This window comes from Rhinatrema bivittatum, chromosome 2 (assembly GCF_901001135.1).
Source record: "Rhinatrema bivittatum chromosome 2, aRhiBiv1.1, whole genome shotgun sequence".
Taxonomy (NCBI): Eukaryota; Metazoa; Chordata; class Amphibia; order Gymnophiona; family Rhinatrematidae; genus Rhinatrema; species Rhinatrema bivittatum.
In genome coordinates, this window is record NC_042616.1 from 159,933,294 (window position 1) to 159,959,080 (window position 25,787).

At 42.3% G+C, this 25,787-nt stretch overlaps 1 protein-coding gene across 1 annotated transcript in view; it reads right to left on the bottom strand.

The window, feature by feature from the left end:
• NMT2 (N-myristoyltransferase 2) overlaps positions 1–25,787 on the bottom strand; it is a 188,454-nt gene that overhangs the window by 25,254 nt on the left and 137,413 nt on the right. Inside the window, 1 exon segment of the mRNA XM_029588818.1 lies at positions 16,380–16,547. Coding sequence (XP_029444678.1) covers positions 16,380–16,547 — 168 coding nt within the window.

The window sequence follows — 25,787 nt, forward strand, 5'->3', positions numbered from 1 at the left end:
GTTCACTGTGAACCGAGGTGATGTAGATCTATACGTACCGCGGTATATAAGAATCTATAAATAAATAAATAAAATAAATAAATAATACCGCTGGTTCCAGGGCTTCCCCGGGAGTGTTGTTCCTGGTCTGTGATAAGCAGGCACGTGTCACCACTGCACAGCAGGCCACGATCTGTAGAGACATAGCGGAGACGTCAAAGGACTGTTTGAGGATGGATTCCAGACGTCTGTCTTGAGCATCCTTGAGTGCTGCTCCTCCCTCCACTGGGATAGTAGTACGCTTCGAGACCGCACAGACCATGGCATCCACTTTCGGACATGCCAGGAGATCTTTGGCAGCTGGGTCCAGAGGGTACATGGCTACCAGAGCACGCTCCCCTTTGAACGTAGTTTCCGGAGCATCCCATTCCAGATCAATTAGTTGCTAGAAGGCTTGTAATAATGGAAAATGATGGGAGGTCTGACAGAGTCCCTCTAGTAAGGGGTTCGTCTTAGGTTCCCCTGATGCACTTGTGCCTGGGATAGCAAGCTCTTTTAAGCTGTGTGTGACCAGGTCTGGAAGCTCGTCCTTGGTGAAGAAGCGTCTCATGGTTCGGTGGGGCTCTGTCCCCAGAGGGAGTTCCCCTTCCTCCAGGGGTTCTGAATCCTCATTCAAGTTGTTCGTGTCCCCGAAGGTGGGGCTTCTGGGCCATGGGATCGCTTCCTGGGAATAGAGGGTCCCGGGATGTTGATGTCCTCTGGTGGGACTTGTGGCCGTATTATATGAGGCCCCGGTTGCATGTGGACGAAGGTATGCAGACCTTTGCATAATTCCAACCAGGAGATAGATGCTGGGTCTAGACAAGGGATGCCATATCCCTGGGGAGCCCCGTTTGAGGGGGGGTCCCGCTGTGCGATGGTAGGTCCGGCGTACTGTTCGAGAGGCTGGAACCCGGTACCAGCTGGGGAAGTCCATGAGTTGGATCCCCTAGGGCCTCTTCGCACTGTATACACAGGACCATGGCCTCCTCAGGCTGTACAGCTCTAATGTGGCATGCTGGGCAAAGGCTCTGAGCCTTGAGTTTCTTTTCCGGTGGTGCCATGACTTGTGCGCGTAAAATACAGTTTTGGTGCGAGCAAAGTGAGATGTGCGCTGTTGTGCGCACAGATCGAGTTGTGCGCGTGGCTACGCGTGTCATTTGTGCGCACGGCTCGCCTCTGTGCGCGCGGATCAGGGCGGCGAACAGGGCGGTGAACAGATCAAAATGGTGACCACCTCGGAGCGTCTCCACGTGGGAGGACCCTCGGATCTAACCGGGGTCTAGCCCTGATAAGGCAGATCAACCCGGCGGCACTGGTCCCGGCTGATGTCCTGTGCGACTCCTCGAGCTTCGGGGACCGGAGGCTTTTAAATAGATTTCTACCTTACCTTGTCTCTGCACTTCCCGGTCTTGTTCCAGGCGGTCTCCGGCTGCGGGGGGAGAGGTTGCACCCGCTGCCTCTCAGCCTCACCCAATGTCAGGGGCTAGGACCCCGCCATGGGTCGGCCACCGGACCGAGGCTTACCTCAGAGGGATTGCGGAAATCACCTCGGGAATTCTCAACTGGGGTAGGGACCCAATGGGTGTCACCGCAGGAGAGCGGGGCTCGTCTGTAGAGGTAAGAATTCTTCTTATTCTTTTGGTTTTCTTTGGTGAAATTACTCTAAAGCTGTGAGAGCGTGCATAGAGTACCTAACTGCTATGGAGACGGAAAATACTGAAGAGCTGCACTTCCTGCAGGGGTATATGTACTAGGGCTGACGTCAGATTGAAATCTGATCCGTCTCCAACTGCTATCAGTACACTATACCCATTGGTCCTGAGTCCATCTGCTACACGCTAGGAAAACAAACATTGCAAACATAAAACTTAGTTTATTAAATATTGTAAGTATATGGATAATAAATCAGCAAAGATAAATATCAAAAACAAATTCAGTATCACATTAAGCGGTACATAAATCAATACAGGTAAACAGGAAAGACGGACAAAGAAATATAAAGCAAAGGACACTTCCCTCATCCCTCTATAAGACAGTGTCCTTGAAAAACCTGGAAGACCGTGAGCTCGGGGACCCCAAAAAGAAACAGCTATTTTGCTCCTTGCGGATCATCCAAAGAAAACGGGCAAATGCAATTCCTTATATATATCCCTCTGATTTTAGAATATAAGAAATTGCCATGCTGGGGCAGACCAAGGGTCCATCAAGCCCAGCATCCTGTTTCCAACAGAGGCCAAACCAGGCCACAAGAACCTGGCAATTACCCAAACACTAAGATCCCATGCTACTGATGCAATTAATAGCAGTGGTTATTCTCTAAGTAAACTTTATTAATAGTCATTAATGGACTTCTCCTCCAAGAACTTATCCAAACCTTTTTTGAACCCAGCTACACTAACTGCACTAACCACATCCTCTGGCAACAAATTCCAGAGCTTTATTGTGTGCTGAGTGAAAAAGAATTTTCTCCGATTAGTCTTAAATGTGCTTCTTGCTAACTTCATGGAATGCCCCTTAGTCCTTCGATTATTTGAAAGTGTAAACCGATTCACATCTACTCGTTCAAGAGCTCTCATGATCTTAAAGACCTCTATCCTATCCTCCCTCAGCCGTCTCTTCTCCAAGCTGAACAGCCCTAACCTCATAGGGGAGCTGTTCCCATCCCCTTTATCATTTTGGTTGCCCATCTCTGTACCTTCTCCATCGCAACTATATCTTTTTTGAGATGTGGTGACCAGAACTGCACACAGTATACAGAGGCATTATGACATCCACCATTTTATTTGCCATTCATTTCCTAATAATTCCTGACATTCTGTTTGCTTTTCTGACTGCCATAGCACACTTAGCCAACGATTTCAATGTATTATCCACTATGACGACTAGATCTCTTTCCTGGGTGGTAACTTCTAAGATAGAACCTAATATTGTGTAACTACAGCAAGGGTTATTTTTCCCTATTTGCATCACCTTGCACTTGTCCACATTAAATTTCATCTGCCATTTGGAAGCCCAATCTTCCAAAATCACAAGGTTCTCCTGCAATTTATCGCAATCCACTTGAGATTTAACTACTCTGCATAATTTTGTGTAATCCACAAATTTGATCACCTCATTTATCATACCCCTTTCCAGATCATTTATAAATATATTAAAAAGCACAAGTCCAAATATAGATCCCTGAGGCACTCCACTGTTTACTTTTTTCCACTGTGAAAATAGACCATATAATCCTACTCTCTCTTTTAACCAGTTTACAATCCCAAAAAGGCCATTGCCTCCTATCCCATGACATTTTAGTTCTCTTAGAAGCCTCTCATGAGGGACTTTGTCAAACACCTTCTAAAAATCCAAATATACCACATCTACCGGTTAATGTTTGTCCACATGTTTTATTCACCCCTTTGCCCTTACCATGTGAGAAGGGCTAGTCTAGCGTCTGCAAGTTAGGTGTTTCAATTTGCACTTTAACAAAAGATTTACAACCAGGAAGATATTTTAGTACTAGTCTTTGAACTTCCCAGTTGTTGAGACACACCAGATGTCTTTTGGGGTTATCTTAACTCTATCAGCTCATTGTTGCCAGGAAGTCTCAGGAATGAAAGGAACAAAGACGGTGATAATATCATGCTTTTATACAATCCTTGTACTTAAATTATATGCAATATATTGATCCACAATCAAACATTAGAGCCTGTTCTGATCCATAGCTCTCTTCACAGCACAAAGACTTCCGGGGATCTAGCTAGCTGCCTAAAATTAACCTCTTGCCGTCGACCACTGAAACCGCACTAAAACTTGAAAACTGCTAAAGCAGTTTTTTGTTTTTTTTTTTAAAGATGAGACTAAGGAAGCCGAGTATGAAACTGAAAAACATGCAAAGCCTATCCCACAACTCAGAAGCCCTCTGGGTCCAGGGATCTGCTCAACTGAAGGAGGGAGTATGCAACTTTCATCTCCGGAGCTGCCCACTCAGATTTAGAAATTCCTCTTCACTGGTCAAACCAGACCTCAGTTCACTGCATAGGTTGCTCTCCTTCCATCTTCTGGAGACAGAGAATACTGGCAGACTGAGGTCAGCACATGAGCCTATAAAGGAGTGGTCAGCAAACATGTTAGTCTCATCTCCATCTGCTGGTTGGTGGGTGTAACCCAGCATCTGAACTGAACTGGCTGGATGAAGAGAAATATGCCTCTTCACAAAGTGGAAATAAGGAGGCGGCAAACTACATTATGGTTAGTCTGACCCCAGGAATGAGCATTAATGGAATTGCTGCTAAAATAGAGGATAATGCAGTTTCTGGAATTTAATGAATTACAAGATCAGAGGCAGTATGGTTTTACCAGAGGTGGATTTTGTCAGACGAATCTGATTAATTTCTTTGACTGGGTGACTAAAGTTGGATCAGGGAAGAACCTTAGATGTAGTGTACTTGAATTTCAGTAAGACCTTTGACACGGTTCTGCGTAGGAAAACTGCAAATAAACTGAATGCCCTTGTATGGTCCCTATGGGTTAAAAACTGGTTGAGTGGGAGGCAACAAAGGGTAGTGGTAAATAGAATTCACTCTGAAAGGGGGGATGTTACTAGTCGTATGCCGCAGGACTTGGTCCTTGGACTGACACTTCATTATGATGTTAAGTGATGTTGCATGATGATTATCAATAAAAGTTTGTCTTTTTACAGATTCTACCAAATTCTGCAATAAGGTAGATACCCAGGAAGGTGTGGAAATCCTGAGGAGGGACCTAGCGAAGCTTGAAGAATGGTCTAGAGTCTGGCAGTTAAGATTTAACACTAAAAAATGCATCATGCATTTGGGCTGCAAAAACCCAAGGAAGCATATCTGATGATATCAGGGTGGCCAAACAGGTGAATAAGGTGATAGCAAAAGCCAGAAAGATTCTTGGATGCACAGGAAGAACGGTCAGCAGAAAAAAGGAGATGATATTGTCGCTATATAAGTCCCTGATGAGCCCGTATTTGGAATACTGTGTATAATTCTGATCTTCAGAAGGATAGCCGTGTTAGTCTAGTGTAGCAAAAATGACAAGAGGCAGGTGGCATTTTATAGCCTAACCAATTTGAGACATGAACTTTCAAGGACAGAGTCCACTTCATCAGTGTCCACATTGACAAAGTGGACCCTGTTCTCAAAAGCTCATGTCTCAATAAATTGGTTAGTCTGTAAGGTAACACCAACCTCTTGTGTATAATTCTGGAGACTGCACCTTCAGAAAGATATAAACCAAATGGAGTCAGTCGTCTTTGTGGTAAAGCATATGTGGACAGCAAAAGATGTAAGTATACATTAGAGTAAATGCTGAACAGATGAGATAACTTGGAGGTAACATCTTAATGCTTCAGGAGGTGTTCCTCTTTCAATGGAAAGACAACTCTGGTATGAGGGATTATGGGATAAGGGTGAAACACTGGAGATTCAGGAGTAATTTAAGGTAATATTTCTTTACAGAAAGGGTGGTGTATGCATGGAGCAGCCTTTTAGTAGAGATGGTAGAAACAAGGGTGGTATCTAAATTCAAGAAGGCATGGGACAAGCACAGAATCTCTGAAGAAGTGATAGCGACTATAGTGCTGAGCAGCTGGTATGGATGGGCAGAATAGATAGGCTGTATAGGTCTTTTTCTGTCATCATGCTTCTATTTTTCTAAATTACATTTATTTATAAGCTTTTCTATACCGATGAACATTGGGAACATCTCATCGGTTCACATAAAACAAACTGAACGAGCTTTACAGATAACAAGGAACAGTTTACATAAAATTGATAAGAGAGCGAGTGAAGTAACAAACAAACAATGGGGTAACCACCTATGGCGAAGGGAAGAGGTAGAAATAACTCTTAACAGGTAACTAATTACAGGTAGGAAGTCTAAATATAATGTTGTCTAGGTAAATAAATACATGCAGAAAAATAGGAGGATAAGACGAGTAGGGGGGAAGGAGAGTAGTTAAGAGAATGCTTAACTAAGAGAATACATGGTTTGACCACAAAATGCCCTAGAAACCACTGCCCTGAAAAGCTTATATATGTAACAAAAATGGATAGAAAGCCAGAGAATGCCCATGTAAAAGATAAGTAGATAACATCAAGAACACTGAACTCCTGGTAGAAGTAACATTAAGAGCTTAAAACAATTCCTTACCCTTGACATTAAATGGGTAGAAAGGGATGGGAAAAGAAGCAGCAGCAGAAGCCAAACACTGCACTCATTGTACAATGCAAAGTATGCATATGTGAAATAACATGATTATATATTTTAACTTTATTTCAAGCAAAACATTTCCATTAGTTATAAAATTACAGGCAAGCAAAATAAGTACAAGAAGTTATCAGGCTCTGTTCCTTTTTTCAGTAGCATTTGGCATTATGTCTGAAATACAACTGATCATGCTAGACAAAATATAGTGTTAATATTTTTAAGAAAGTCAAACCAAGATAATAACTGGGCAATGTGAAGATTGTTTTTAACTGATTAAAGTCATTCAAGATGCACACCTTGAACTGAATCTCCATTCTAATCCATTTTAGTGTCCATCAGACAACAGTTCAAAAACCTTTGATTTGCTTTTTCAATTGGATCCAAATCCAGGTATGTTAATTTCAGTGTATTTTTTTTTTGGTAAGTTTTAAGGCAGGGCTTCCCAAACCTTTAGCTGTTTTGACCCCATTTTAGCACTTGAAAATTCACATGACCCAGAGGATAACAAAAATAGATTAACAGAGATGCGGTCCCCCTCCCAACTATCACTCCACTCTCACCGCACTCCAGCTGATCCTCTCTCTCAACCACCCTCCCCCTTCCAGCTGATTACCTTTTTCATCCCCCGGCTCCTCTCAATGCCCAAGCCTACCCCCTCCAGCCCTTTTTGCATCCCCACTGCTGATCCTTGTCAACCCAAGCTCTTCTTATAACCACCAACTGATCCTGTCCATCCCTTCCCCTCTTCACACCTACTTTCCAATCATTTTCTTGCAGCCCCCAAAGCTGGCCTCCTCTCACTCCCCCCCCCCCAGCTCCTCTCCTACATCCTCCAATCTTCTTTCATTCCTCCTGTTTCACCTTCCACAGTCAATCCCTTTTCAGCTGATCCAACCTTCAAACCCCTCTTGCATCTGATCCCTCCCCTCCTAACAACCCCATCTCTCAACATCCCCCTGTGCCAGGATCAATGGCAACATTTTCCTTTGGGTCCCAGGCTAAAGGTGGATGACAACTGGTGAGAAAAGAAGGCAGGCTAATGACAGGGGCTACATTTTTCTCTTGGGTAGGTTCAGTGGTGGGTGAGAAAAGAAGAGCAGTGTCAATCTTCATGGGCGCATACACATTCAGCCCTCTCATCATGGCTGATCCCAAGTCTAACAGTGGTCTGCAAGCAGCAGCTGCATTAATGCAGCTGCTTGCACTGGCTCACAGGGGACCTGTGAGCCAGTGCAAGCTCACAGTCCCTGCAGTGACCGTAATCCCTCTTTATTTAGGGCTTCTTATTACCATAGGAACTCATGCAAGAATGGGGCCCACTGTATAGCTTGTGAGTGCATGCTGGAGCACAAGCTCCACGCTTACTTCCACTAATGCTGCCACTTCAAAGGCCTGAGGAGTACTGCCATTTGAGGTACTTTTGAGTTCAGCTGAAGGTTGTTAGACCTCATTTGGTGGTCCGACCCATAGTTTGGGAAGCCATGTTAAGGTTTCATCCTACCTTTTTTTTTTATCAGCTGATTCACTCTTGCATAGCTCTTTTACTCATTACTTCTTCCAAAGTTATCTTAATTCCATGCCATCTGAACAAGCAATGGGATAAAACCAAAAGAGCCAGCCTGAATGCTACATCTAGCTCTTACCCAGGAGATATTCTCAGTCTCCAGAATTCTCTGGTTTCTCACAAATCTCTTGCTAGTTAGGCCAAATGCTATAGTGACCTCCTGTAGGAGAACAGGACACATAATTACTTCTAGTACTGCTCTTTATCTAATCACTAGTTGTAAGGTGTTTTTAACATAACTATCAAATGTTATTAGAAGAATAATACCTGACTATCCCAAACTCTAAGGGCCTATAAGTACTACTACTTCAGCATTTCAAAACTCCTTGAATACATTCATGAAAACAAAGGGGAATAGTAGATGACTGTCTGACAAGCATTTTGACTTATCTTCAGAACTTGAACAAACCTGTACAGTTTTCCTCCATCTATATAAACATATTGAAAGATTTGAGACTTCACTTATGAGGTCCAAATTCAGACATGAAGCTTATCCAGCTATCTTTTACCAGATAATCAATGGTGCAGGTGCATTAGCAAATGTTGCTTACCTGTAACAGGTGTTCTCACAGGACAGCAGGATGTTAGTCCTCACATATGGGTGACATCATCAGGATGGAGCCCAATCACAGAAAACTTCTGTCAAAGTTTCCAGAACTTTGACTGGCCCCTACTGGGCATGCCCAGCATGGCACTAACCCTGCAGCCAGCAGGGGTCCCCCTTCAGTCTTATTTGAAAGCTACAGGCAGTGCCGAAAAATAAATAACAAAACGTTACGAACCCAACACCGCAGGGCGGCGGGCGGGTTTCGTGAGGACTAACATCCTGCTGTCCTGTGAGAACACCTGTTACAGGTAAGCAACATTTGCTTTCTCAAAGGACAAGCAGAATGGTAGTCCTCACATGTGGGTGAGTACCGAGCTGAGGATGTCCGAACATGCACCAAATGTACCCAACGGCGTGCAACAGGCACAACAACTGGGGTGGAATTTGGTAGAGGGCATCCTGAACCCCACTGGGCAGGCGGAAGGGTGTTGGTACGTCACGTTGGAAACAGGTTACTCAGGACAGACTGGCCGAAGATGGAATCTTGTCTTCCAGCTTTGTCCAAGCAATAGTGGGCTGCGAAGGTATGGAGAGAACTCCAGGTGGCAGCCCTGCAAATGTCAGGAAGCGGCACCGATCGTAGGTGTGCTACTGAAGTCGCCATGGCCCTCACAGAGGGCCATGGCGACTTCATGGAATGCCCGCTTGCTGATAGCAGAAGGATATGCAGTCCGCCAACCAGGAGGAGAGAGAGTCTGCTTACCCACGGGTTGCCCTAATTTGTTGGGGTAGAAAGAGACGAATAACTGAGTGCTCTTCCTGTGGGCAACTGTACGGTCTAGATAAAAACCTAGAGCACGTTTACAGTCAAGGGTATGCAGAGCCTGTTCCCCTGGATTGGAATGGGGCCTGGGAAAGAAGGTAGGTAATATGATGGATTGATTAATGTGAAAATCCGTAACTACCTTAGGTAAAAACTTAGGGTGAGTGTGGAGTACCGCCCAGTCCTGCAGGAGTTTAGTGTAAGGCGGATAGGTAACAAGGGCCTGTAACTCACTAACCCTGCGAGCTGAAGTGATAGCCAAAAGGAAAATCACTTTCCATGTGAGATATTTTAGGTCACAGGAGTGAAGAGGCTTCATGAGCCGACAGAACCAGGTTAAGGTCCCAAGAAGAGGCCGGAGGACGTAAAGGTGGCTTAATGTGGAGCAAGCCCTTCAAAAAGCATGTTACGAGGGGTTGTACTGATATAGGGACATCCCCGACACTTTTATGGAAGGCGGCTACCGCAATGACATGCATTCTGATGGAAAAGGTCTTTAGACATGACTGACAGATGCTAGAGATAGTCCAAAAACTTTGGGATTGGACAGGAAAAGGGATCAAGGGACTGAACAGCGCATCATGATGTGAACCTTTTCCATTTATAGGAATAAGATTTTCTCGTGGAAGGCTTCCATGAAGCAATAAAGACACGGGAAACTGGGTCTGAAAGGTTAAGTGGTTGAAGGATTAACCTTTCAACATCCATGCCGTCAGGGATAAGGCCTGAAGATTGTGGGATGACGAGGCACCCGTTGTTCTGAGTGATCAAAAGTGGGTCCTTTCCCAAGGGAATGTGCCTGCAGATGGAGAGATCCTGTAGGATTGGAAACCACACTTGGTGTGGGGGCCAGTGAGGTGCTATCAGGATCATGGTTCCCTTGTCCTGACGTAGCTTCACGAGAGTCTTCGAGAGAAGAGGAAGTGGAGGGAATGCATAGAGCAGACCGGTTGCCCAGGAGAGGAAGAATGGATCTCTGGGCTGAGAGTGTTTGCTGCGAATGAGGAAGCAGCAATTGTCCACTTTGTGGCTCTGAGGGGACGCAAAGAGGTCTATCTGAGGATATCCCCATTGTTGAAAGGTTGAGTTTGCTACCGAGGGGTTGAGAGACCACTCGTGCAGTTGGAAGACGCAACTCAGCTTGTCTGCCAACACATTGTCCACTCCCGGCAAATAGGTGGCCTTGAGGTACATCGAGTGGGAGATAGCTTCCGCCCAAATCTGCACAGCCTCCTGACACAGAAGGAAGGAGCCTGTGCCTCCCTGTTTGTTGATGTACCGCATGGCCACCTGGTTGTCCGTCTGAATCAGGATGACTTGATTTGATAGGCGATCCTGAAAAGCCCTGAGAGCATATGGTATTGCTCGAAGTTCCAGGAAATTTATTTGGTGTTTGGCTTCCTCTGCAGATCGTCCACGTGGGCTCCCCACCCGAGGTTGGAAGCGTCGGTGGTGAGAATGGCTTGAGGATTTGGAACTTGAAAGGGCAATCCCTGGAGGAGATTGTTTTGATTTTTCCACCAGGTGAGAGACAGACTGAGTGAGTCAGTTATGTGAACAATGTTCGACAGAGGCTGAATAGCTTGAATCCATTGTGACCTCAGAGTCCAGTGCATGAGTCTCATGGCCAAGCGGGCCATTGGTGTGACATGGGCTGAGGACGCCATGTGTCCCAGAAGGATGAGGAATTGGTGAGCTGTTGCAGCATGTTGAGATTGCAACCGGTGAGTGAGAGACACGAGTGTTAATGCTCGTTGTTGAGGCAGAAAAGGTTTTGCTTGCAAGGTGTCCAAGTCTGCTCCAATGAACGACAAGGTTTGAGAATGGGCTAAACAAGATTTCTTGTAATTGACGAAAAATCCTAGCGAAATTAGAGTATGTAGAGTTAAATCGAGGGACGACCAAGCAGTTTGCCGAGTTGGAGCCCTAATTAACCAGTCATCCAGGTAGGGGTAGACGTGAACACCTTGGGTTCTGAGGAAAGCTGCAACAACTACGAGACATTTGGTAAAGACTCGTGGTGCAGATGCTAGGCCGAATGGAAGCACTCGGTATTGGTAGTGCTTGGGGCCTACTAAAAACCTCAGTACTTGCGATGAGCTGGAGTTATCGCAATGTGGGTGTATGCGTCCTGGAGGTCCAGAGAGCAGAGCCAGTCTCCTCTTTGTAGAAGAGGTAGAAGCGATCCCAAGGTTACCATGTTGAACTTTTCCCGCTGAAGGTATCTGTTGAGAGCCCGTAGGTCCAATATTGGACGAACACCCCCTGATTTTTTGGGGATTAGAAAGAACCGAGAAGCCTTGCTGCGAGTGCGGAACAGGTTCTATTGCTCTTGACTGGAGAAGGAGGGAGACCTCTTGATCCAGAAGAATGGAGTGGTCGGATGTTCTCCACATCTGCAGAGGTGGGGAGTCCGGTGGCAGGGAGAGACAGTTCAGATGGTAACCCTGAGCAATGATTGCCAATACCCATTGGTCGGTTGTGACTGACTGCCACATGTTGTGAAAGTGGCACAATCGACCTCCCACTGGTATATGTGACAGAGGAATCTGGCTGCTGCTTTTCAAGCGGAAGTAAAAAACCTGAAGCAGGTCCTGGCTGGGGAGCTGTTTGTAGTTTTTGTTTTCGGGCTTGGCGAGTCTGAGGCTTTTGATAAGATCTCGTAGTACAGGACCTTGCTGGTGGTGGATAGGCCTTCCTTGGACGGGAGAATGACTTCTTAGAGTCCTTTCTGAAGGGCTGTCGTAAGGAGAAGTCGGAAGGCATCGAAGAGAGCTGTTTAAGGGACTCATGATGGTCCTTTAATTCAGCCACCATTCGTTGGATCTGTTCACCGAACAGATTATCTCTGATGCATGGTAGGTTGGACAACCGGTCTTGCACTTCTGGGCGAAGGTCAGAAGACTTGAGCCAGGCCCATCGTCTTGCCGAAATAGCCGCTGCAGACACTCTGTCATACGATGTTCAAATCTCATGTTTGCCTGCCTCAAATCCTTTGTTTACAAGGGTTTGTAGCTGGTCTTGGAATTGTTCAGGTAGAGACTCGGAGAAGTCCTGTATCTGTTTAAAGATGACCCTATTATATTGACCCTGAAAACCTGGCTGTTTAAACAAGCCTACAATTTATGAACATTTCCCCTTAAGATAATACTAATTGTATGCTACATATACAATAATCTTTATCACCACCAAGCAGTTACTATACAATAACGCTAAACACATTCTTTGATCTATATATTTGCACTACTCTTACTTTTGTAAAGACTATTTTGATTCTTTAATCTGTCAATTCCAGACTCCCAAGTAATTTACATCTCCTGTTATATATTCCCAAATTATATATATTTGTATCGTTATATATCCTCCACCTGGTAAGTGCGCCCCCAATGGATTATTTGATGTTAATTATTTTCTGGTTTTAATTTATATCCGTTATGTACCATTCTAAATTGTTTGGATTGTAAAGCTTGTTGCTGATTTATTGTTCATTGTAAACCGAGGTTATGTTTTCTAACATGCCGCGGTATATAAAAATCCTTAAATAAATAAATAAATATAAAGCTGATAGGCAGCAATTCGGGAGATGAGCATGGCCCCTTGGAATACTCGTCGACCAATGTTTAGGAATTTTTGTTCTTTAGCAGACGGGGTAGACGAGTGGGGTTTTGACCTTTTTGCCTTTTGTGCCGCTCTACCACAACTGAGTGGTGGTCAAGCTGGGATTTTTGAAAGCCTGGGGCTGACTGAACTAAATAAGTAGTGTCAGCCTTTCTATGTACTGGAGCAATTGATCCTAGGTTTTCCCAGGTCTTTTTGAGGAGATCAAGAAGGACCTGATGAATGGGAATAGAGGTGATTACCTTGGGGGCATCCAGGAATTGGAGTAACTACATCATCTGGTGCCTATCATCCTGTTCCGTCTGCAGTTGAAAAGGAACCAACTCAGACATTTCCTTTACAAAATTTATGAATGAGAGGTCCTCTGGAGGAGAACGCTTTCTACTTTCAGTGGGAGAAGGTGGTGAAGGTAAGTCATCGGTGTCTGTTGAAGTATCATCACCCCAAGTGTCATAAGGATCAGCAGACTGTCCTTTAGGAAGTGAAGGGGGTTGGATACCGGGGGTCCCGGTCTAGGCTCCGAAAACATCGGAGGAATCGCTGGAGGCACCAATGATGGCATCGAAGGCACCAGTGCAGGCATAGAGGGCATCGATGGATGACTCGATGGCACCGGTGGACGTATCGGCACAGACAGATGAATCAGTGGTGAGGGACGTATCGGCATCGATGGCTGAGGCAAAACGCCCGATGGAGGGATGCAGAACGGTGTTTCTCCTCCCGATGAAGCTGTCATCAGGGAGGGCAGAGAAATTGGAGACCTGGGATCCATCGGTGGAAGGGCGGCCATCAGCGCCTCCATTCTGGATAGCAGCGGTGCTAGCATCTGGTCGATGACAGGTTCCACAAATCTGTGCCGGAGGAACCTGGAGATGTTGCATCACCTTGTCGATGGCCTCCTGAACCAGCCGGTCCGGTTCTTCTCGGAGACCTGGAGCAAGCAGCCCCGGCTCCGGAACAGAAGAGGGAGGCAGAATCATAGCAGGAAGGACCACCTTTACAGGCGGAATCGGGACTCCAAAACCCCGATCGGGTGAGGGTTGCCTCGGTGACCCAGTCGTAGGAATGGTCAGTGCCTTTCTTGGATGGGGCTTCTTCGACGGCGGCTCGGACGGTGGCGAGGTCGATGATTTCGCTCCCTTGATAGTCCGAGTCTTGCGATGTTTCGCCCTGCGATCCCCTCGATCTTGAGGGGGAGTAGAGTGTGTTGATGGCCATGAAGACGTCTATGGCGGTTGGTCACCGGTCGGTGGTCGATGCTGGCACGAAGTCGACGGTGCCGGTTCCGACGACGTCTATGCAATGGATGGAGTCGGGGTTTGAGCACGGAAGAGGAGTTCCATCTTCACCATTCTGGCCTTGCGACATTTTGGTGTCATAAGGGCACATTTGGTGCAAGTCAGGACATCGTGCTCACGACCTAAACACATTACACAGACTCCATGGGGGACTGTGATAGACATGGTGCGAGTACAGTCCGGGCACCAATGGAACCCCGATGCCTTGGCCATCGAAAAAAATTGAGCCGCAGTACAGTCGATGGCCAGTAGGCCGCAAGGGCCAAACTCGACGGTAATAGACTGAAAACGGGTAAAAACTTACCGGACTACCGCGGTCAGAGAAAAGTTAGAGGAGGGACCCCTGTGGGGCAATTTAACTTTAAATAATTCCGTGAGGAAAATTCCTGTCAGGAATCTCTTCAGAGCTCCTTTACCGCAAGGCTACTGCTGCGCAGAAAAAAGAAGACTGAAGGGGGACCCCTGCTGGCTGCAGGGTTAGTGCCATGCTGGGCATGCCCAGTAGGGCCAGTCAAAGTTCTGGAAACTTTGACAGAAGTTTTCCGTGATTGGGCTCCATCCTGATGATGTCACCCATATGTGAGGACTACCATCCTGCTTGTCCTGTGAGAAACTGAATTTACCCAGCTATCTGCGAGTTAGCCAGATAAGTTTATCTGGCTAACTTTAGGCCTGCTCTGAGAGAGTTCTAAAATTAGCTGGATATTGAACTTTGCTCTGCCCCAGATTATCCTTGCTTGTTCCTGATTTATCCGGCTAAGTTTTTAATTGGCTAACAGCTTATCCAGTAAATCAGGAGAGGTCAAATGGATAGAATTTCAAAACCTCAGTTTCAATGGTTAAATTCTAATTTAGCTAGACAAACCCCTTTCAATATGGACCTCCTAATGTTTTGGAGTAAGTTCCTCAATTTGCAGTGTACTTCAGCAGACAACTTATTCTAGATAATTACAGAAAACATCAAGGCACTTTGAAATATCTTCTGATTCAGCTTCTTTATAAGAGACTAATAGAACTTCTCTGGATTAGCTGCCATGGTTATCCATTATGGTCACAACCCTGTTAGGCACGCCCTTACATTCCAAAGAATCAGTATGAAGCTTTGAGGTCATACTTGATCAAAACCTCAATATGGAAAAACACATATCCAAAGTAGTAAAAACCTCATTCATGCGCCTGCGTCAGATACGCCAACTACAGAATTATCTAAACACAATAAGGCTACAGTAATCCATGCACTAATCACCAGCAGAACAGACTAATAATGCAATTCTTAATACAATGACATTTCCCTATACAATTCAAAATGCCTCCAGCACCTACATAATACAGCAGCAAGAATCCTAGTAAGAGCAGAAGCATCTGACCACATAAAATCTATTCTGTCTCAACTACACTGGCTACCAATGGAGAGCAGAATCAAATTCAAAACATTCTGCTTAATCTTCAAGTACATGAACAAACAGGCCCCAGAATCTCTCCCAACTCCTTCTCCCCTATGCCCTAATACAGAACTCAGATCTTCCCAACTGGCTCTACTTTCCACACTGCCTCTGGCCTCTGCTAGCCTGTCCTGTACCAGACTTCGGGCCTTTAGCAGTTATGCACTAAAGATCTGGAACATGCTTCCATTATCCCTATGCTTGAAGTCCCACTACCTCACCTTCAGGAAGAAAGCTAAAGCATGGCTTTTTAGCCAAGCATTCAAAACAGAAACTTCCTATCCATCAACCAAGTTACCACAGAAGTATTATTTCTACAGCAACAATAAAAAGAACTATTATTCTGTCTTTAAATATACAGATCCTCAACAAATATTGTTTGACGATCTAACACTATTGTAACCTATTTTATTTATTTTTTATTTTTAAGCTTTTATAGACCGTTGTATAAGTATGGACCATTACAACGGTTTACAATAAGGCACCCAATAATCATAATATAAAAGTTAACAGTGCCGTTTCTAAAACATCTGGTACAAAGTAAAAATTTAAAAAACAAACTGTCTTAAATTATGCCTATACTTAAAATCTAAGTCATCTATAAAATAATAATACCATATATCTATTCATCATAAAAATACTATTAAAACTAAATTTTCAAACTATCAATGCAAATTCTCACATAAAAGCTAGATAAATTTATTGTAATTCATTTTGAGGCCATTCATGATAAAAAGCAGAATATCAAATGCCAATAAACAAACTAGTTGAGAAGCAGCACATATGTTTTCCTTAATGGGACTTATTAAATTTTCTGGAATAGGAAATAAAAATAAATTACCAATTTTGCAATAATAAGTGCATCATTCATGAGGTCCAAGAGAGGAGTCTCCGTGTGAATATTGTAGAAGGAATATGCAGCCTTGAGGGTTTTATGAACAGGGTGGTGCATAACTGTGGAGGGTAAGGTATAGAAACTCAAAAAATCTGTTAAAATGCCATTAGAACTCTGTAAAGAAAGAGAATAAAAAATAATCAGTTAAGAATATATCATCTGCTACAGAAATCATACGTGGAGGCTCTTTATGAAATGCAGAGCACGAACTATGTAAATTGGTCTCTGTAGGGGATCTTTAATAAATGCATTGTCATTTAACTGAGATATGGGAGCATGGTACATAAATCATCCCCTGCCCTCCAGATTGGGTGCTGTGCTATCTCAGCAAGTCCCATTACTTGGTACATTGGAAACTATAGTGCATGGACATGTAGCCAAAGTGGGAACCCACTCTCACCTTAGTGTGCAAGGGTTCAGACAACAGGCATTAATTTGATCTTCAACTGCCTCTATAAAGTTTGTTGCTTTCTTGCCATTATTGAATTTTCATGTTATTGCAAGATTCCAATTGTCTTCTGGTTAAGAACACTGGCTCCATTCAAAATGATTTCACTGCTTTCTGGTGAAATTCGAAGGGATTTCTAAAATTCCCTAATACTCATCCACCAGGAAAAAAAGCCCTGCCTAAGGTCAAATACAGCAGCTGATCGCAAAATGCTTACATGTCACATATTTATAAAAATAATTTTATTATATCAAATTCTTGACTCAGGTTTAAGCATATCTAATGTCCCAATGTTTCAGTTCAAAACTGTTATAAACTTCAATTTTGGCTGGTGACTACAAAACAATACATCAAAAGGTACCAATGCTTAAAAAAAAAGCTGTCTCAAAATCATACAATTAAGGTAAGAAAACCAGAAGAGTGGCCTTGGGTGTGGTATAAATTGTGTGTTTACACAGTAAGCCAGTAGCTGAAGTATTCTAGGTGCCAAGGCTGTATGACCCAAAAAAACCCTACACCGGTAAGGTATGTAACAAGCTCCGAGTTTAAGTCATGTGCTTTAGCAGAGGACTGACATAATGCTTAATTTCTTGTGATTTTTTTCTATATCCTGTAGTAGCACAAATTGATATCTGGAATTTAGTGTAATTTTTCTATTTGCTCATTTATATAGGTTTTTTTAATTACAAAATGGGAATAAAGAACAGTCAGTGCTCAAAAAAAATTAATAAATAAAGCACGCCTATTCACTAGCCTTCCAATTAAGGGCTGTCATCTCGCTTTATATTTCCCACTCCCCTGAAAGAACCACTATGGTTACCACAAATATAAGGCAATAAAGCCACAAGAACTTTATTTCATGTGCCAAAATAAATCTTGGAGGAAAGACCCATAAGTGTGCAGAACAAAATATGATATGATTATATATACATACAGTATATGTGCAAGCACAAACTTTTACATATACCATGTATGAAAAAATATTGGCTTATAAAAAAGTTATTTGCCTGTCAGCTGGCCTCAAACAGTGGCATGAATTTGTCTACAAAACCATCATCTTACTTTTACTTATTAGCTATGACCTCTGCAACATCACTCATGATGGCTCATAAGTAAAATTAAGTTTGTGTATGTGTGTGCACACACACAAATTATCGATAGATAGATACAGATGGTGAGAAAGCGAGAGAGACAACCATATACATTCAGAGGGCACATATACATCCAGGTAAAAAGGGCTTTTGGAAAACTTCCCACCCTGTAACCTCTATGCAATAAAAATACTTATAGTGCCACAAGTGCCTACTTTTACCCACATTGTAATAGAGGCTGTCCCGAGTGTGATTAGTTCAGTGGAGAACGCAAAGTTGCTTATCTTGACAGGTGTTCTCTGAAGACTGCAGGACAAGTCAGCCACATATATGGGTGACATCATCCAATGGCACCAGCATGGAATGTGCTCTCAGTGCTAAAAAAGACCTAGTTTTTCTCAGCATGTGCAAGTATTCCCACACAATCGTTTCTGTATGAGTCCTCTTGCTCTTTTTACAAGCAAAGTTTCAACTCTGTGGGGAGTTGGGTGGGACTATAGCTGATTTGTCCTGCTGTCTCTCTCTGGGGGCAAGCAGATTATATCAGACACACAAGTGGGACTTCCAAGTTAAGGGATGCACGCAAGCATTTGTTATACTGTTATATTAACAGAGAAATTGCAAACTGGAATTTGAAGAGGCTAGAAGGAAAGCTGAAGCAATTAGTTGAATAAGTTTTTAAGTACTGCTTGGCCAAAAGTGCTATCCTGCTGGGAGGTGTCTTCAAGGTAGTAATCTTCAATAAAAGTATGGATAGAGGACCAAATAGCATATTGGTAGATTTCTTCTATGGAAGCAAAGCAAAGATGTGCTAAAGAAGTTGCAGTAGCTCAAACCTGATGTGCTTTTATCTTCTTGTGAAGCTGGTAGCCTGATTAAGTATAGCAATTCTAAATGCAGTCAGAAATCCTTGTGAAATTTGTTTCGTGACCAAAAATCTTTGTTTTACTGGGTTAAAAGAAATAACTGGAGTGATTTCCTGTAAGCCTTTGAGCTTTCTAAGTAGAAAAATAAAGTTCTTCTACAATCCAGGGTTTGAAGAGCTTGTTTACTCTTACCAGCATGTGTTTTTGTGTAAAAAGTTGATATAACTATGGATTAATCAATATATTCGCTCATTTTTTCATTGTCTTGTCTGTTTAGATTTTCTTGTGTGTGAAGAATTCAATAAAAAAGATTTGAAATTAAATGAAACTGAGAAACCACTTTAGGAAAAAAATACCAAGGATACTGCTATTAAAAATACTTCCCAAGAAAGAAATTTTAGGGCTGTTGTTGCTAAAGGCTCAAAAGGTGGTTCATGAGCTGAGCAAGAATAATGTACAAGTCCCAGAGGGTAGGTTCATTTTTTATTGGAGGAAGAGGATTCAGGCCTTTTACAAATTTAGCTGCTAGCTCTTCTTAACACTGATATGATATTGCCATAGCACTCAATTGAACTCTTAACAAATTAGTCTTTGATCCGGAATTAAAAAGATTTAAAAAGTATTTTAAGTCCAACTGAAATCAGAGAAACAAATGGATCTTTGTTTTTTTTTTTTTAGTTGTTATACAACCAATGGAAAATCTCTTCCATTTAAAACTGTAGGATTTTCTAGAGCAGGGGTCAGGAACCTATGGCTCGGGAGCCAGATATGGCTCTTTTGATGGCTGCATCTGGCTCGCAGACAAATCTTTAATAAAAAAGTAAAAATCTAACAAAATCCCCCATCCTCCTGACCCCCCCAAGACCTGCCAAAAGTCCCTGGTGGTCCAGCGGGGGTCCAGGAGCGATCTCCTGGATTTGGGCTGTCGGCTGCCAGTAGTCAAAATGGCGTCCATGGCCCTTTGCCCTTACTATGTCACAGGGGCTACCGCCACCATTGGTTGACCCCAGTGACATAGTGAGGGCAAAGGGCTGTTGGCGCCATTTTGACTACTGGCAGCCGACAGCCCAAGTCCAGGAGATCGCTCCCGGACCCCCGGCAGGTCTTGGGGGGGGGGGGGGGGCGGGGTTAGGAGGATGGGGGGTTGTAGTAAATTAATTTGGCAGGTCTTGGGGGCGTCAGGAGAGAAGGGGGTTGTAGTAAATTAATTTGGTAGGTCTTGGGAGTGTCAGGAGGGTGGGGGGTTGTAGTTAGTATGGCTCTCACGGAATTACATTTTAAAATATGTGGCGTTCATGGCTCTCTCAGCCAAAAAGGTTCCCGACCCCTGTTCTAGAGGAAGATTTCCTGGCTTCAAGAATGACTTCAATTACCCCTGAGAACAGATGACAGAATGGACTAGCTTGCTTTCAACGTCCAGACAGTGCCAGCATGAAATGGAAGACTTGGATAGAGAAGAGTCCCATTATACTGTGCGATCAGGGTTGGAAATATTTTCAACTGATTGAGCTGAATAATGGCTAAAAGCATTGAACCCACGGAAACCATATCTGCATGACCAGAAGGGGATTATTAAGATAATTTGTCCTTTGTCTTTTTAAGTTGAGAAGCATCATGGCGATGAGCTGTATCGGAGGAAAAACATTAGGAAGTCCTTAATTCCATGGGATGGAAAACACATCCGTTGCTAAGCAACTAGTTGTTGGTCTTTTTGAACAGTAAAGGGTTACTGTATGGTTAAACAATGCCGTGAACAAGTCTATTTGCAGAGTTCCCCCAAAGACCAAATATTTGTTCTGTTGTGCAGTTGTTTAATGGCCAGTTATGTAATTTCAGTGAATGACTCAAGTAATCTGCTATATGATTTTCTTTGCCTGGGAGTTGAACAGCACTGAGGAATATGTTCTGTGCACCCAATTCCAAATTTTGCATGTTTCTTGGCAAAGTTTGAAGATCCGTTCTCTTCTTGTTTTCTGATATAGTATATTGTTACTTGATTGCCTGTTTGGACCTCTTGCTACCGTTCTCTAACCATGGTGTGTATATATACACATATACAGATACACATATACATATGGAATTTTTGCTCTTACATATTCCAAGCCACTTGAGAATAAATGTTGTTGAAATGCGCTCCCAAACTGAGTGAAAGCATCTGTAGTTATGATCTATTGAATCTGAAGGAGATGAAGTTTGCCCATAAAGGAAATTTGATGATTAGGTCCATCACTTCACAAAGTGTATGAGGGCTTCTGATAGATGGATCTTGTGAGGAAGCAACTTTGATTGTTGGTTCCACTGGAATTTGAAGTGCCACTGTGCTCATCTCAGGTAAAGACAAGCAAAAGGTATGACATGTACTATGGCTACCACGTGACCTAACATTTTCCTGAAAAATATAGCTAAAACTAGTCTGACTGGACAAAATTACATGGATTAGACTGTCCTTTCTTTGATGGGAGAGGAAAGTTTTTCCTTTCATTGTGTCCAATGAAGCTCCTATGAAAGCTGCTACAACTGCGAGGCAATTCGAAATACCCTTGGAGATGCCACACGACCAAATAAGAGAACTCAATACTGGTCATTTGCTACAGTGAACTGCAGATACTTTCTGTGGTCTTTGCGAACAGCATCTAGATCAGACTTTTTAATAACTTTTATGATAATTGACTGCCATTCAGTTTATAAATTAAGTCAAATAAGTGGAAAATATGCATGCTGGCATCCTTTAGATACAGAGTACTTAGCCAATTAACTTCCAAATGTCATAGAATTGTGCACAGAAAAGTAATTTTGATCTTTTCCTTTTTCTTGTGTGTGAAAAGTACGCTGAGCGGTTATTTATTACATCATAGAACATTCTACACACAATCTGGTAAAAGCAAAACTTAGGTTTACTAAATGTTGTAATATATGGTATAATCCAACAAACGTGCAGGAGACAAAATCAGCACGCCAAAAATTATCCACACAAAAGAGAGGGGAGATGCAGAATAGATATACAGTCCAAACGACTTGAATAGTAAATAAAGTAATTTTTTCTTTTTATTTTTCTATGAGTTCAAAGCAGCTCATCCAAAGCTCATTACAATATGAAACAGTCCTCAACAAGGTCCCTCAACGTGGACCAGTGTTTCGCCCAAAGCTGCGTCGGGAAGGACTAGTAAAGTGTATAATTCCAACCACTAGAATTAAAACAAAGACGAAGTTCATCAATACATACATACAGACTGTAAATATGGGCAAAACTCATCATGACGCCAAGACACATACCTTAGCTAATCGTCCATATCTGAAAAGAGGGAGAGCGGTCAGTACCTACTAGAACAGGAATTTAAAGGGAGGATTTTGATTGGTGCAGCTTTTCGCGTCAAACACCAGCATAAAACGCATCCACCAATCATAATCAAACAGCATCAAAGAATATACTGAGACCCCGTTAAATAAAATGATGCCATTCTATTTCATTGTTAAGGCCCCCAGGAGCTACAGTCCAATCTGTAGATCCATTTTTGCTCCCTGTGTGTCAATATTTCAGAAAAATTGCTCCCTCGCGCAGGAGGAGGTACAATATCAATTACCAGAAATTTAAAATCCATCTCAGTGTGTGCACAACTGACCCAATGGGGAACTAAAGGTGCAGATTCTCGGCCAGTGCAAATATTAGAACAATGTTCAATCATTCTAGTACGCACCAGTCTGATAGTATTGCCAACATACAATTTTGGGCAGGGGCAAATGACCACATAGATTAACCCCCGCGAGGCACAAGTTGTTGAAAAATTGAGGCGGTAGGTCTTGCGGGAAATGGGATGTTCAAACATAGTGCTAGAGAGGATGTGAGGGCAGGCAGAACAGTGTCCGCAAGGTAAATAGCCAGAGTGACCAGAGAGATTGGGTAAACAGTGTCACTGAGCTAAGAATGAACCAATGTGTTTCTAAGGTTAAGGCCGCGTCGAAATGTGAATCGTAGTGGATAATCAAAACATTTATGTAAGGCAAGGATGGACAATGACTGCTAATGATTGTTGTGAGATCTTGAGTGTGTGTAGAAAATGGTAAAATGCAATTAATGATATATGGTATGAAATCAATAGAGAGAAACACTATCATAATGAATATTAGTACAAGCACACATCACAGTAGGCATTACATAGATTAATCAAGCAAATAAGACTGCAATCACAGAGATAAGAATAAAGAAAAGGTATTATACAAAGAATATGCTCCTCATAGGTCCTTCTTGCTATGGAATCGTGTATTCTCAAAATGAAGGACTGTGCGATGCAGGGAACGCCACATATAGAACCAACTATTTGCTCTCTTGTTTGTGGCTCATTCAGTGACTCACAATTGCACACAGCTTTATATATCTTATTCTCTCTGACTTTAGCTCATTGTCTGCAAGTTAGGTGTTTCAATTTGCACCCACACCTCTAACATTAGCCATCTGAAGTTGTCAAGCTATAGCAATTAAGACTCACAGTTACAGTAAGATTTACAACTCTGGCTATGGCTATTAGAGAGATATCCTGTACTAGTCTCCTGAACACTGATTCTCATCAATTTTCTCTCTTAGAAGAACACATGTTAGAGGAACCAAATGTCTCTTGCCTCCTACCTTACCAGCTCATCAGTAACAGCCAGAGTCAGTGTGCTGAGACAGTGTTTCAGGCTTTAATAATTCTTATGCTTAAGCTGTACTAAGCTGTGTGCAATATACATATTGATGCACATTTATTGATTTACTGAGGGTTGTTTTGATCCATAGCTAACCCCACTTTTGTGTTTCAATGTCTTCCGGAAATCTTAATTAGCTCCCTAAAATCTACTTACATTCCACCAACAATTTCTTGGACCAAAACAGATATCTGAAAGATTGTCAAGAAAAATGTGGATTTGTGATATCTTGTTATATTAGCAAGCTAGTGTACATGAATTTGTTTCTACTATGTTCCTTAAAAATTATATAATGTGACACTGTAGCATGTATGTGTTCTTCTTCATATGAGTTCAGTTCTTGATCTAAGTGATGCTCATGAAACAAACAATAATCCCTTGTAGTAAAGGCTACTGCACTGTAATGTGTAAAAATAATTCTAAAATTATGAACACTTAAACCTTGAAAGATTCAACCTATTGTTCAATTTCTATACATGTTTCAGAAACTTATGTGCACCAAAACTAAAAATGTATCCATAAAACTTATATTCAGTCTGTACTAATCTTAGACAGCTATCAACTCATTCCAGCACTCAGTACTAGGAGAGAGCTGTTTATATTAGACACACAGTTCACTTATCTAAAGTGAGACAGGAGATAGAGTTGTTTCCTTAAATCATGTCTCCACTTTGTATATGTGACCTTGCATTGTGGCCTGTGTAGGCAGCAAGGTACCAAACTATATTTAGCAAAAGGAGAACAATCTTAAAAATGTTCTAGCAAAATAAATGATCATTGGAATCATACAGTACTACAAAACACAATGCATTTCTCTCACCAAAAATCTAGAAATAAGCACTAAGAAAGGAAATGTGCAGATAAGCATACATTTTCAGTTCTGTCAAAAGGGAAAAAAATGTATATCCCCTTGACAAGGAAAATTACTGTGTGCATTCGTAGCCATTAGGGCTAATGGTATAGGACATTTTAGAATATGCCAAACATAAGATGGTTTAAATAAATATTAAGAAAAGCCAATAATATCCCAAGGGTTAAATTCCGAGGCTTTACTGTTTTACACTTATTATGTGCATGTGATATTTGTGAATGATCCTAATACTAAGTATATAAAATGCAATATAAAAAAAGTTAAAGCAATCAAAGCAGCAACAGTCTTTTGTATAGAATGTTCATAAAGGTAGTCCAAAAAAGAGCTGAAGACAAGAATAAGCAGCCTAGATGGTCTTTTGCATCTCTTCTTGTATCAGGGCTTGTGAATTCATTCTGACGACAGACAAGCAGCAATGTACAAAGTACCTTCACTAAAGAGGAAAAGCAAAGTCTATTAGTCCATTGCTCTGTGTAATTGATCACATGACCCTCACCATTATTACCTAAACCCCATCTAAGCTCAAGTACACTTGGAGTTTAATTGATCCAGAAATCTAGCCAATTAACCCCCCCCAAAAAAAAAAAACCAACCAAAAACAAAACAAACCTCAGCAAAGCGTACTTCCAATCTACTAGGAGTGTCCGTGGCTTGGCATCAGTATATTGTCATCCATTGCAATCTCAATTCAGGTAGTTGTATACATGGTTAGCCTATTCTGACTTTTGGGGGCAACTTGCTGTCAGAATACATAGGCCACCTTTCATTGTGTATTCAAGGTCAGGCTTATTGTGCTCAGTGTAGCCTGCATAACAAAAGCTCCAAAATGTGCAAGTTATTTGGGTGTCTCTCCACCCTGTGATGAAGTATGGTTTCTGGTCCTTGTTCATCAACATCTCTCACTGGCAATGCACAGCTTGCTAATCATTTTTATCTATCTGGAACAGTTAAACCCAGGTATAGCACATACTCCCCCACCCCACTGGTGGTACAAGAGGTGAAAATCTAAACAAACCCATTTCAAAATCTATTCTAGTTCTTTCTAAAAAGAAAAAATTACTATCTGAATGTAGGATTGGCATACAGACAGCATATACCAGGAACATAGAGAATAGTAACTAAGGACTAAAAACTGCATCAATTCAGATTTTATCATGAATGTGAGAAACAAAATGTCATCTGCAAGTATGTATGTAACTAGGTATTAACTAAGTATATCATAAAAATATATCATTATAATCAGTTATTACATTTCAAATAAAAAACTATTTCATAAACAAAACAGTATCTAAGTAGGACGACCTCCCATAGAACAAAAAAAAAAAAAGCAAAGATACAGCTTATGCATTCATAAATTCTAAGCACTTCAGTCCATAAAAATGAAAGGTTGAAGGGGTC